Genomic DNA, 13,449 nt, shown 5'->3' on the forward strand with positions numbered 1-13,449 from the left:
TCTTGATTATATTGTGGCAATATCGATTATATTGTGACAATATCTCGATTACATTGTGCCAATATCGAGATTACATTGTGCCAATATCTCGACAACACTGACAATATCTCGATAACACTGTGACAATATCTCGATAACACTGTGACAATATCTCGATAATATTATGACAATATTTAGATTATATTGTGACAATATCTAGATTACAATATAACACTATCTAGAATGTATTCTAACAATATCTAGACGACATTGTGACAATACTTAGTGCAGGAAGGATATATTGGCCTTGGAATGCAGCAGATTCACCAGAATGATACCAGAATTAAAAGGGTTAAATTATGGTGGCAACTATTTGTACTGCACTTTTTTTGACAGACAAGCAACAAGCCACTTCCCCTGTCAAGCTCTGCCCCTCGTCCCCTCCCAGCCCCGAATCATTTCCTCCACGTGGTGCTGAGAAGCAGGACCTGAGGCCCGAGACCCCGCTGAGGCCCTGACTCTCTTCCGCCAGTGATTCCCCTAGGACTCGCTAGGCCCCGACTCTACCCCCTCCCCCCAACTCTCTCCCACCCCCCAGACCCCGACCCCTCTTGAGGGGCCAAGAGCGGCGGCCGTGGTGGCGAGAGGGCCTGTGGGCAGCCGACAGTGGCGGCAGCGAGCAGAGAAGCGGCGGGGGGCCGAGAGAGACTGGGGGAAAGAGAGACTGGGGGAGAGAGAGAGGCGGGGAAGGGGGGGAGGAAGAGAGACTGGGGAGAGAGAGAGACTGGGGGAGAGAGCGAGGCGGGGGAGGGGGGGAGGAAGAGAGCGAGAGAGAGAGAGAGAGAGAGACTGGGGGATAGAGAGAAAGAGAGACACTGGGGGAGAGAGAGAGACTGGGAGAGAGAGAAAGACAGACACTGGGAGAGAGAGAGGGGGGAGAGAGAGAGGCGGGGGATGGGAGGGAGGAAGAGAGAGAGAGAGACTGGGGAGAGAGAGAGAGAGAGAGAGTGGGGGAGAGAGAGAGAGAGAGACTGGGGGAAAGAGAGAAAGAGAAACACTGTGAGAGAGAGAGAGAGAGAGAGAGACTGGGGCGAGAGAGACTGGGGGAGAGAGAGAGAGAGGCGCGAGGGGGAGAGAGAGAGGCTGGGGGGAGGGAGAGAGTTAGAGGAGGGGCGGAGAGAAAGAGTGAGAGAGAGAGACAGGGAGAGAGAGAGAGGCTGGGGGAGAGAGACACGCTGGTGGGGAGAGACACGGGTGTGGGGAGGGGGATCGGAGGAGAGAGAGGGAACTCAGATCACATTCCACAAGGGACATTGTTGGAGTGGATGATATCCAGAAATCACGACACTGTCACTATTCACTTCATACCCAATAAACCTGTTAACAATCCGTACACAATGCCCCGTCTATGGTGGAGTGGGTGGGGGAGGAGGGATGTACTTGGACTGGGGTAAGGCACTTCGGCTGGGGGACACAAGCACTTGCGCTGGGGTACGGGAGTTTGGCTGGGGGAGGGGTGCATTGGGACTGGGATAAGGCACCGGCTGGGGGAGGGATGCACTGGGACTGGGATAAGGCACTGGCAGGGGGAGGGATGCACTGGGACTGGGATAAGGCACCAGCTGGGGGAGGGAAGCATTGGGACTGGGGTACGGGACTTTGGCTGGTGGTCCTTGCTGTCTTCTGGGGAGCTCTGTCCTCTGTCACTTCAGGAAGTCAAAGTGGATCGAGTTACAATTTCCAAAGTAAGTGAGACCTTGGGATGGGCAGTTCCAGTTACACATTCCTGTGAAATTTCAGGGTGTGTCTTATCCTCCAAGGGGACCAATCATAGACAAAGGGTGGAGCACGGTGGCCATTTTTGCAGTAAAATAAGCACGTCCTTAAATTATGAGGACTGGTTGCATAGACAAGGTTAGTTTTCCCTTGAGTAGAGAAAATTAAGGGGTGCTCTAACTGAGGCCTTTAAGATGATTAAAGGATTTGATAGGGTAGATAGAGACTATATCCGCTGGTAGGAGAGTTTAGAAAAAGGGGGCACTTCAAACTCATTTTCATGAACAAGAAAAATAAATGCCCTGAAATTCCGGCCTGCCCGGTTCCATACGGAGTGTGTACGGACCCGGGAAGGCATTGGAAAAGCCAGTTTTCGGCACGCAATGCACATATGCCGAAAACTGGTTTTTCCAATCTGTCAAGTTTTTGGCTTGACAGATGACTGCATCTCGGGGAGAAGGACAATTCCACGGCGGAGATTGGGCTATTTGCCCATCTCTTGCCCCGCGAATATCCTTAAAACTCTTGCGCCTGGTAAAAGCAGGCACAAAGTCTACTTTTACCAGCGTAGGAGTTTAAAAACATATCAATAACATATTATAAACTTAAAAAATACATATTTATGTTAAAAACCCTACCCAGTCAGGTAATTTTATTTTAAACCATAATTAAAACTTTTTTTTAAATCGCCAAATATTTTTTTTCACAAACATTTCTATCAACTTTAATTTCTATAATGGATTTATATGAGGTATTTTTTTAATACTTTATGTAGTGTTTGGGTGTGTTTCTCATTCATATTAATAGGAGTTTCAGAATTACAAAACTCCTATTACTATGAATGAGAAAATACTTTACCATGATTGGGTGTCCAGGCCCAGGTAACTCCTACGGATGTCCCAATGTGAACGCATTCCGTTGCACAAGACGAGGAGGCCTCAGGACCGGGATCTCGTGAGCGTTCGACCAAAAGGTCAGTGCGCATCTTTTCTCCTGTTCTTAGTCGAACGCCCACGGAAAGAAGAAACCGGGCTTTTTGCACCAATAAATAATATCCTGCCCCTGGCGAGCAGGCTGCCTAATACTTGATTTGGTCAGTCCACCATTGAAGCAGACTTGGATGGCACTAGCCTTACAATAATCTGCCCAGTCCTTTCTCGTCTTTCTCTCAGAAGACTATCCTGATTGACCTATGCCACTTTTTGACAAGAAGCGAGGTGGGAGGCCATTCCTCCACCTTTTCTCCCGACCAGCGGTTGGGAAGCAGGCTTTTCAATTAACCTGCTTCCTCCCACAATCCCACCGCCCCACGACTGGATTCTCAACAAAAAACCCTGTCCTGGGCTTTGATATGTTCTACCTTTCCTAATATTTGGTATGAATGGCCGATGGGAGATGGAGATGAGATCATAAGTTAGTTATTGTACCTGCTGGTGTGGAGCACACCTTCAATGCCTGTGTCATGCATTAATCAAACACTTCTATCTCAGTGGCATGGCTGTAAGCAGTGCATGGCACTAGGGAGAATGTTAACTGAGCAAACACACTTTAGTAAAGCACACCACTTCAATATAACTCATTGCCAAATCCTTCTTGTGGAAAAATGGTCAAAAGATCCTGAAACACAAAAATTCCTAGATTACATTTTAACAGGATCCAGACTGTATTACAACAATTACCTGAGATTTTTCTTCAAGACTGCAAAGGTCCCTGACAATGTGGTTCACATGGGACAAGCTGTTTCCGATATCTGTAAAGCTATTGTGCCGTTCTGTTATAATATCCAAAGCTGTCTTGACCTAAAACAACAAGGAAGTAAGAGATACATTAAATAAGTCCTCCGAATCAGACATAGGTTTGGATGGTCATGTATTTTGATATTGCATATTTCCAATTACTACACTTTTATTCCAGCTTGCATTTGTTGGAAATTTGAATGTTTCTTTTGATGTTTTGCAAAGATGTGCTGAAAGCGTTGGCAGATGCATCTTCATTCATCAAAAGGAGGGTATGACCCTGCTGGCTAAATCTGCTAGTGAGCTCCTTTTACCCAGCTCATGAAGTCTCCACAGTTTCTTTCTTGACTGCGTGCTGGGGGACATTTCTCCAGTGAACTGGATCACTGGAGAAATGAATATTGGCAAATCAGGCGAGTGCTCAGAGTCCTCGCTGCAGAATGCAACATACAATAACTATAACTTGTATTTATATAATTCCTTAACTTTAACATAGAAACTTGTTCCAAGGCGCTTCACAGAAGAGTAATTAATCAAATTGGACACTGAATCAAAGGAGACAATATTAGGAGGTGACCAAAAGATTGATCAAAGAGCTGTGCTTTCAGGAGGGTCTTTAAAGAAAGAGATGAAGAAACAGAAGGTTTGAGGAAAGGAAGTGGCTGAATGCACAGCCACCACTGAGGGGCTAAAGGGAAGTCTGGAATACCCAAGCGGTTAGAGTTAGAGGAATGGAGAGTTCAGGAGGCATTGTCGGGTTAGAAATCGGTGGTTAGTGGTGTGCCACAGGGATCGGTGCTGGGACCACAACTGTTTACAATATACATAGATGACCTGGAAGAGGGGACAGAGTGTAGTGCAACAAAATTTGCAGATGACACAAAGATTAGTGGGAAAGCAGGTTGTGTAGAGGACACAGAGGCTGCAAAGAGATTTAGATAGGTTGAGCGAATGGGTTAAGGTTTGGCAGATGGAATACAATGTCGGAAAATGTGAGGTCATCCACCTTGGAAAAAAAACAGTAAAAGGGAATATTTTTTGAATGGGGAGAAATTACAACATGCTGCGGTGCAGAGGGACCTGGGGGTCCTTGTGCATGAATCCCAAAAAAGTTAGTTTGCAGGTGCAGCAGGTAATCAGGAAGGCGAATGGAATGTTGGCCTTCATTGCGAGAGGGATGGAGTACAAAAGCAGGGAGGTCCTGCTGCAACTGTACAGGGTATTGGTGAGGCCACACCTGGAGTACTGCGTGCAGTTTTGGTCACCTTACTTAAGGAAGGATATACTAGCTTTGGAGGGGGTACAGAGACGATTCACTAGGCTGATTCCGGAGATGAGAGGGTTACCTTATGATGATAGATTGAGCAGACTGGGTCTTTACTCGTTGGAGTTCAGAAGGATGAGGGGGGATCTTATAGAAACATTTAAATTAATGAAAGGGATAGACAAGATAGAGGCAGAGAGGTTGTTTCCACTGATTGGGGAGACTAGAACTAGGGGGCACAGCCTCAAAATACGGGGGAGCCAATTTAAAACCGAGTTGAGAAGGAATTTCTTCTTCCAGAGGGTTGTGAATCTGTGGAATTCTCTGCCCAAGGAAGCAGTTGAGGCTAGCTCATTGAATGTATTCAAATCACAGATAGATAGATTTTTAACCAATAAAGGAATTAAGGGTTACGGGGAGTGGGCGGGTAAGTGGAGCTGAGTCCACGGCCAGATCAGCCATGATCTTGTTGAATGGCAGAGCAGGCTCGAGGGGCTAGATGGCCTACTCCTGTTCCTAATTCTTATGTTCTTATGTTCTTATGGAGGTTATAGAGATAGAGAAGGGCGAGGCTATGAAGGGATTGAAACACAAGGATGAGAATGTTAAATCTGAGGCATTGGGAGGGCCAGGAGCCAATGCAGGTCAGCGAGCACAAGCGTGATGGTTGAGCAGAACTTGGTGCACATTAGGTTATGGGCAGCAGAGTTTTGGATGAGCAGATGTTTACAGAATTGGAGAAAGGGACAGCATTGGAATATCTGAGACTAGAGGTGAAAAAGGCATCATCGCGAATTTCAGCAGCAGGCAGACTGAGGTAGGAGTGGAGGAGGGCAGGTGTTGAGGATGTTAAAAAGACAGTCTTTGTGATGGACTGAATATGGGGTTGAATGCTCATTTTGAGGTTGAATACGATACTGAGGCTGCAAATAGTCTGGATCTGCACGAGACCCTTTGTGTGAAGAAATGCTTTCTGACATCATCCCTGTGCTGAGCATGGTCGCACACCAACTGCACATTCAGTGAACGGTAACCTTTGTGGTTGCGGTACATCTCAGCATTTAGATATGGTGCTCACAAAGCCACCTGCCTGCAGATGATGGCGCTCGTCACCATGGGAAGACGCTATCCTGGCAAACCCACTTGCACACTCATCCTGCTTCTCTCTGGTCAGAGAGAAGACAATGAAGTCCACTCTCCTGTCACCTCTCTTATGCAGCAGTGGACGGCGAATTGGGAGATGGTACAGATGTCGACTGATCCAGCCTGGAAGATCCCAACACTAAGAAATTCAGGGCCATAATCACCTTTACAGCCACTGGCAGTGCTGTCTTTGCCCTGGTGTGAGGCTACAGGTCAGGTTACAAGAGGTGGCAGAGTTCTGTGAGCATCTCCTTTGTAAAGCGCACACTGTTCCTGGCTCAGGTTGAGGTAAGAGAATTGCTCTCCGAAGACCTTACATGGTCAAGACCTCCTGCTGAGTGCCCTTCTCCCCATCCTCCTCCTTCTGCGAGCAGCTTGTCCTCTTCTTTGTTGCCTCTGCTCCATCTCCCCGTCATGCTGGAAGCCAAGAGAGTTGTCAACTAGAGCCCCCATGACTGGGAGCAAGTGGTCTTGAAGTCAGAAGCAAGGCCTTCTCCGCTTGCAGCACCACTCCCTGTCACCTTAGCAACTTTAACCAACTTTAGAAAGCTTTAGAAAACTTCCACAAACTTACCCAGAGCCATCAGAAATTATTCAGCAACTGACCCGCGAGTGGTTGATGATCTCTTTAAATATCACTGGTGGGGGCAGCTGCTGAATGCACGTTAGTTCCAGCGTTGAGGACGAAAATGGCAATGCTGGTGTCAAATCAGTGTTGCACACTGATTGATGTCACGATCTGCCTACTCTACATACCTCTGGTGCATGCTCCCAACACTGATGCCCTCACCAAGATGGCGTCCGGCGCGGCCCGGACATCATTTTCATTCCAAAATGGTACCTGTAGCGCTTAAACAAATGTTTTGCCCATAGTTTGTATTAGCAAAGCTGCTACATTGGGAAGAAGTACAAGAAGAAAATAAACCTCACTACAAAAGAAAAGATTAGCTTTTAGATTGCAATTGTTAACTGTTTATTGATTATTGAGGAGCTGGGTGAAAGGATTTCTACTGTAAACGTACAGATGTGTATTATATTAGTTTTTCATTTGTTCACTGTTAAAAAAATTTGCTTTACAGCTTAAATCTAAAATGAGGTTGAATATACTGATGCTCTGCTGCTTATTGAAGATGGGAGGGAGTTCCTATCGGATAATTCCAGTAACAAACAAAAATGCTTTTTCTATTTGTTATCCTGGGCATCTTATTGGAAGCTTATTTCGATATTAAGAGCTTAGCTACAGATATAGGATCCAGAATTCTTCGTCGTAGAGTTCTTTGAACAAATAACCATTTGAATTAAAGGAAAGATAACCTGGTGGTATTGCTGAGTCAACAATGATTGAACATATTAGCATTTGGGCTTTGCTGCTAAAAGATAACCACATCAGGAAACAAAATAAGAACAAAGGTAACAAAGGTTGGAACTTTATCTACATCAGCAGAATTGGCCAAAAAAAAGCAAATCCATATACCCATCATCATCATAGGCAGTCCCTCAAAATCGAGGAAGACTTGCTTCCACTCTAAAAGTGAGTTCTCAAGTGACTGTACAGTCCAATGTGGGAATTACAGTCTCTGTCACAGGTAGGACAGACAATGGTTGAAGGAAAGTGTGGTTGGGGAGCCGGGTTTGCCGCAGGCTCCTTCCGCTGCCTGCGCTTGATTTCTGCATGCTCTCGGCGATGAGATTCAAGATGCTCAGTGCCCTCCCGGATGCTCTTCCTCCACTTAGGGTGGTCTTGGGCCAGGGATTCCCAGGTGCCGGTGGAGATGGTTCACTTTATCAAGGAGTCTTTGAGGGTGTCCTTGAAACATTTCCTCTGCCCACCTGGGCCTCACTTGCCATGTAGGAGTTCCAAGTAGAGCACTTGCTTAGGGAGTCTCGAGTCGGGCATGTGGATGATGTGGCCCATCCAACGGAGGTGGTCGAGTGTGGTCAGTGCTTCAATGCTGGGGATGTTGGCCTGAGCGAGAACACTGACATTGGTACGTCTATCCTCCCATATTAAGAAGCCAGAGGAGGGAAACAAAGACTATCTCCTTATAAGATATCGATCATGCCCGCTTCCAATTATATAAAAAGGGAAAATGAGGTAATGCCAACAGGAGAGCGTAAAGGCACTCAGTGGATAGCTAACCACTGAGTGTTGACACTTACACACAAGAGAAACGGAAGAATCAATTTGGTAGACACTCCACCTTTCCCAGAACGACAGCTTGATCACCCCATGTTCTGTGCCGCATTCCAAAGTTGGAAGTATTATCTTGAAGCTGCATATTGTCATTCGGTAATTGAATAAGGTGCTTAGATATCAGTTTCTGAGGTTGTTGTCTCTGCTCAGGGTCAGAGGGAGTACTAAGGTTATAAATAAAATTCAAAATTTACACAAGGAGTTGAGACTCATCTGTGAGAGTGGTTGAAGATGCAGGGGCAAAACAATCTAGAGCAACACAAGTAGAACAGCAACATTAATGTAACAGACCTGTCAAATGAACAGGAATGAACCTCCGTCAGCTAGAATGCTTTCACCTTCTGAAATTCATTCCTGGAGCTTATTTCCCTCTTGAATTCTCTTCCACACCTTCAAAACTCTGCCAAAGACCCTTCTCTTCACCTCTGTTTACAACTTCTTCAACTGCTCTCTTCCCTTTCCCCCTCATACTAGTTGTTCACATGTGCCACTTTGTAAAGTCACTTACAATGGCCCTTTCGAATTCCCAACTATCTAGCCTTTGGCCCCCCACATTTCTGAACCATCGATCTGCTCAATCATACCCTCACCTCCACTTTTGATGCCCTTTTCCTATTAAAACCATTACTCTCTTTCCCTGCTGGTACAGCCCTCATCTCTGCTCCCTTAAGTCCAAGGGGCATAAACTTGAACATTTACAGCAGATAACTGGTTTAGCCATTCATTGCAAGATCTGGCTGAACTGCATCAAGCACGATCAGGTCCTGCTCTCCTCGGCCAAAATTTCTCATTATTCAAAGATCATCCTGGAAGGCAAAGAAAGCCGTGGCTTCGCTTCTCCGCTACAAACTGTGGGCTGGGTTTTTTGCTCCTGTCCGCCTCTGTTTTCGCCCTGGAGGGACGGGAATTGTGAGCTCTTCCAGGCGGGCGGCCAGCTTCCAGCGCCCTGTCAGGATTTTCAGGGCCGGTTTCGGTGGGGCGCAGGTCATTACCACCTGGAAGAGGCGAGCCGGTGTGCAACGCCCCTGGTTGTGACACCAGCTCGATTTTTGAGTCCCGTCCGACCCTGGTGTAAACGTCTGTGAAAGCAGCCATTCCAAGCTGTAGCAGCTGTAATGAGGTAAGTAATGCTGACTTCAGGTAAGTGTGACTGTTTTTTCTTTTATTGTTTTTGTTCATTTATGTTGTGGTGGCGTGGGCTATGGATTGGGAATGATCTTGGTGGGTTTTAAACAGGATTTTTTTCTCTCCAGGCCTCTCTCAGAGCGCTCCCAGGCCGACTATTTAGCTCGGGATTTTCCCATGCTCAGCCGGCCTAGCGCTCCGCCCCATACTCAGGGCCCAGCTGGTGAATATTGCTGACCGAGGCGCAAACTTTTTCTGGGCGGTATAAGGACTGCCCTGGCGTCATTAATGCCCCAAAATCCTAAAAGCCTAAAATCTATGCCTGTCTGCTTAAACCCCTCTCCTCTGCCCCCTCTACCCTCACTTGTAACAAGTGTGAGGAGCTCATGGACTTCTTTGTCACTAAGATCGAGACCATCCATTCAGCTACCTTTTCCCTCACTTCCCCTAAACCACCAAGTCAAATTTCCCTTAAGGTTCCCCTGCACTAGCTGTGAAATATTATCTTTCCCTAGTTTCTCTCATCTCCCCTTAAGTGCTCTCCAAGATCATGTTGTCCATGAGATCCACCTCCTGTTCCCTCAACCCTATTCCCACCAAACTGCTGACCACCCAACTTCCCTTCCTGGTCTCCATGTTAGCTGATATTGTTAACAGTTCCCTCTCCGCAGGAACTGTCACCCTCCCCTTCAAATTTGCCATCATCACCCCTTTCAAATAACCCACCCTTGACCCTCTCCATCCTTGCAAACTACTGCCCTATTTCCAAAGTCTTTGAATGTGTTGCCTCCCAAATCCGTGCCCATTTTCCCCGCAACTCCAATCAGGTTTCCACCCCTGCTACAGCACTGAAACGGCCCTTATCAAAGTCACAAATTATATTCTATGTGACCATGGTAAACTATTCCTCCTCATCCTTCTCGACCTGTCTGCAGCCTCTGACACTGTTGACCACACCATCCTTCTCCAACGCCGCTCCTCCTTCGTCCACCTGGTTGGGACTGCACTCGCCTGGTTCCATTCTTATCTATTCAGTCATAGCCAGAGAATCACCTAAAACGGCTTCCTTTCTCGCTCCCCCATCGTTACCTCTGGTGTCCCCCAAAGATCTATCCTTTACCCCATCTTATTTCTCATCTACATGCTGCCCCTCCGCAACATAATCCGAAAACACATCAAGTTCCATATATACGCTGACGACACCCAGCTATACCTCACTACCACCTCTCTCGACCCCTTCACAGTCTCTAAATTGTCAGACTGCTTATCCGACATCCAGTATTAGATAAACAGAAATTTCTCCCAATTAAATATTGGGAAGATCGAAACTATCTGGTTCAACCTCAAGACAGTGGCTAGTGAGCGGGATGGAGTCAGTGGCCTGGGAACGGAGTTTGTGACAGGGACTGAAGACCGAAGCCATTGTCTTCAGTCCCTGCCACAAACTCCGTTCCCTAGCCACCGACTCCATCCCGCTCATGAGCCACTGTCTGAGGTTGAACCAGACCGTACGCAAACTTGGTGTTCTATTTTTGATCCCGAGCTGAGATTCCGACCACATATCCTCTCCATCACCAAAACCGCCTACATCATCATCATTCATAGGCAGTCCCTCAAAATCGAGGAAGACTCTAAAAGTGAGTTCTCAGGTGACTGTACAGTCCAATACAGGAATTACAGTCTCTGTCATAGATGGGACAGACAGTGCTTGAAGAAAGGGTGGGTGGGGAGTCTGGTTTGCCACACGCTCCTTCCGTTGCCTGTGCTTGATTTCTGCATGCTCTCGGCGACGAGATTTGAGGTGCTCAGCACCTTCCCAGATGCGCCATTTTGGGCAGTCTTGGGCCACCAGGGACTCTCAACCGAGAGTTCGCGAGAAGGTTTCAAGGGGTCTGCCAAAACAGACTCGGAACTCTGGGGCAAAACGTGTCCGACTAGAGCGCCCCAGAACTGCTGACTGGTGAACTGAAACATTTAATTAACTTAAATTTCAATTACTTTTAAATATGTGAGTTGTAGTTTTTATTTATTGTGATTCTTGTTTTAGGAGGGTTTTCTCATTGATAGTAATGGGAACTGCCTTGGTCCCTGCAGTTTAACAGGTTCACCTCTATAGGTTTCGGGGACCACCACCCAGCTACCCGGTGACCGACGGGGTTAGTTCCAGTATCATTAGGTGCCTCTTTGCCCTGGCTAGTCTAAATGATGCAGCCACGGCGGTCGCCGTGAGCCTGCCAATTTATCAGATGGAAAGCGGTCTTTCTGCTTTACTGCTGTCACTCCATCCGGCAAAGGCACGGACACACAAACTCGCTACTGGCTTTTCCAGCTTAGCAAGCCCTTTCACCTGCCACTGACCGGGAGGAGAGCCAATGTTTTGACCCTAAGTTATTAACGGAACACCGGGTCGACACCATCGCCCGGTCGTGGAGTTGCCGTTTCACCCTCTTTCCTTACTCGATCAGGGCCAGGGCCAGAGCAGCGGCAGCCCCAGCGCTTTCCAACGAGCCACTCCGAAAGTGAATCGCACTCAGAACTCCGGAGCAAAACATATCTGATTGCGACCGTATGAATTGGGAGAAATGGACAATGGGAAATCATTAACCAAGGTATTCCAGGCGCCCACCTGTAGAGGGCAGTACTCTTTTTCTCTGCATATTGTTTTTGGTATTTGGTTAATCATTTCCACCCCTTTTACTAATTTTGTAGCTTTTGGTTTACTGTTCCCCCTTTCAGACCTGGTCTCTACATGCATATTTTGACTTTTTGGTTAATCATTTCCTACATTTTACACATTTCTGTCGAAGGTGCCTCCATGTCTTGACAAAATTGTTGCTCAGCACCAGCAACAAGTTTCACATTGTGCCGAAAACTCCAGCCTCGCCGTGTCCGTGCGAAGTGCACACAGACCCGGTGTGGCCGCGCAATAGCCGGTTTTCGGGGCGCGATGCGTATGCGCCAAGAATAGGTTTTTCCGATCTGTCAAGATTTCTCTAGACAGATGGTCCGCATCCCTGGGAGAAGGACATCCGCGCGAGAGAAGTTGGGCTATTTGCCCAAGTCATGCCCAGCGAATGCCCTTCAAACTTTTACACCTGGTAAAAGTAGGCGCATAGCTTACTTTTACCAGCATAAGAGTTTTAAAACGTAAAAATTACATTTAATCATAAATTTTTATGTTAAAAACCCTGTCCATTAAAGTAAGTTTATTTTAAACCCCATTGAAACACATTAAAACAAAATTCCCCCAAATATTTTGTTTCTAAAACATTTAATTAACTTTAATTTCAATTACTTTTAAATATGTGAGTTGTAGTTTTTATTTATTGTGATTCTTGTTTTAGGAGGGTTTTCTCATTGATAGTAATGGGAACTTGTAAAAACGGAGTTCCCATTATTATCTAGTGGTTGGTGGTCTAGGCCCACGTGACTCCAGCATTTTCGTAAGTACAGGGAAGCTATCTCCCCAACACGGCGCATCGAATGAAGGCTCCGACCGCAATCAAAGGCACCTCCGGGACCACCAGGTGTTTCGCAAAAAGTTTTCGGGTTGGAGGCAGTCATCCAAAGAAAGCCTCCGACTGGAAATTTCCCCTCAATAAGTAAAACAAAAATGATAATAAATATATACGTTTAATTGTATAACTTATTTTTATACAGAAAAAATACTTTGTTGTGTTACGGGGGTCCGTGGAATTTTTATAACACGGGAGGGGGTCATCAAATGCAAAATGTTTGAGAACCCCTGGCCTACGCTACTCCTACAAGACCTCTGTAACAACAATTGGCTCCACTCCTGCCTCAGCCCATCTGCTGCTGAAAGCCTCATCCATGCCTTTGTTACCTCTAGACATGACCATCCCAATGCTCTCTTGGCCGGCCTCCCACTTTGTACCCTCCATAAACTTGAGCACATCCAAAACTCTGCTGCCTGTTTCCTAACTCGCACCAAGTCATGCTCGCCCATCACCCTTGTGTTCCCTTTCCCCATAGCCCTTAAAATGTTTTTCCTTCAGGTACTTATCCAATTCTCTCTTGAAAGCCACAATTGAATCTGCCTCCACCACCCTTTCAGGCAGTGAATTCCAGATGTAACCACTCGCTGCATAAAAAAAGTTTTTCTTCTGTTGCCTTTGGTTCTTTTGCTAATCACCTTAAATCTGTGTCCTCTGGTTCCCAACCCTTCTGCCAATGGGAACAGTTTCTCTCTATCTACTCTGTCCGGAACCCTT

At 46.6% G+C, this 13,449-nt stretch overlaps 1 protein-coding gene across 2 annotated transcripts in view; it reads right to left on the bottom strand.

Annotated features, from left to right (window-relative positions):
* mcf2la (mcf.2 cell line derived transforming sequence-like a) overlaps positions 1-13,449 on the bottom strand; it is a 673,365-nt gene that overhangs the window by 503,623 nt on the left and 156,293 nt on the right. For both annotated transcript variants that reach the window (XM_070894133.1, XM_070894134.1), the window contains exon 10: positions 3,435-3,554. In XM_070894133.1, the coding sequence (XP_070750234.1) occupies positions 3,435-3,554 (120 nt within the window). The remainder of the gene's footprint in view (positions 1-3,434; positions 3,555-13,449) is intronic.

Source organism: Pristiophorus japonicus, chromosome 11 (genome assembly GCF_044704955.1).
Source record: "Pristiophorus japonicus isolate sPriJap1 chromosome 11, sPriJap1.hap1, whole genome shotgun sequence".
In the NCBI taxonomy this organism is placed as follows: domain Eukaryota; kingdom Metazoa; phylum Chordata; class Chondrichthyes; family Pristiophoridae; genus Pristiophorus; species Pristiophorus japonicus.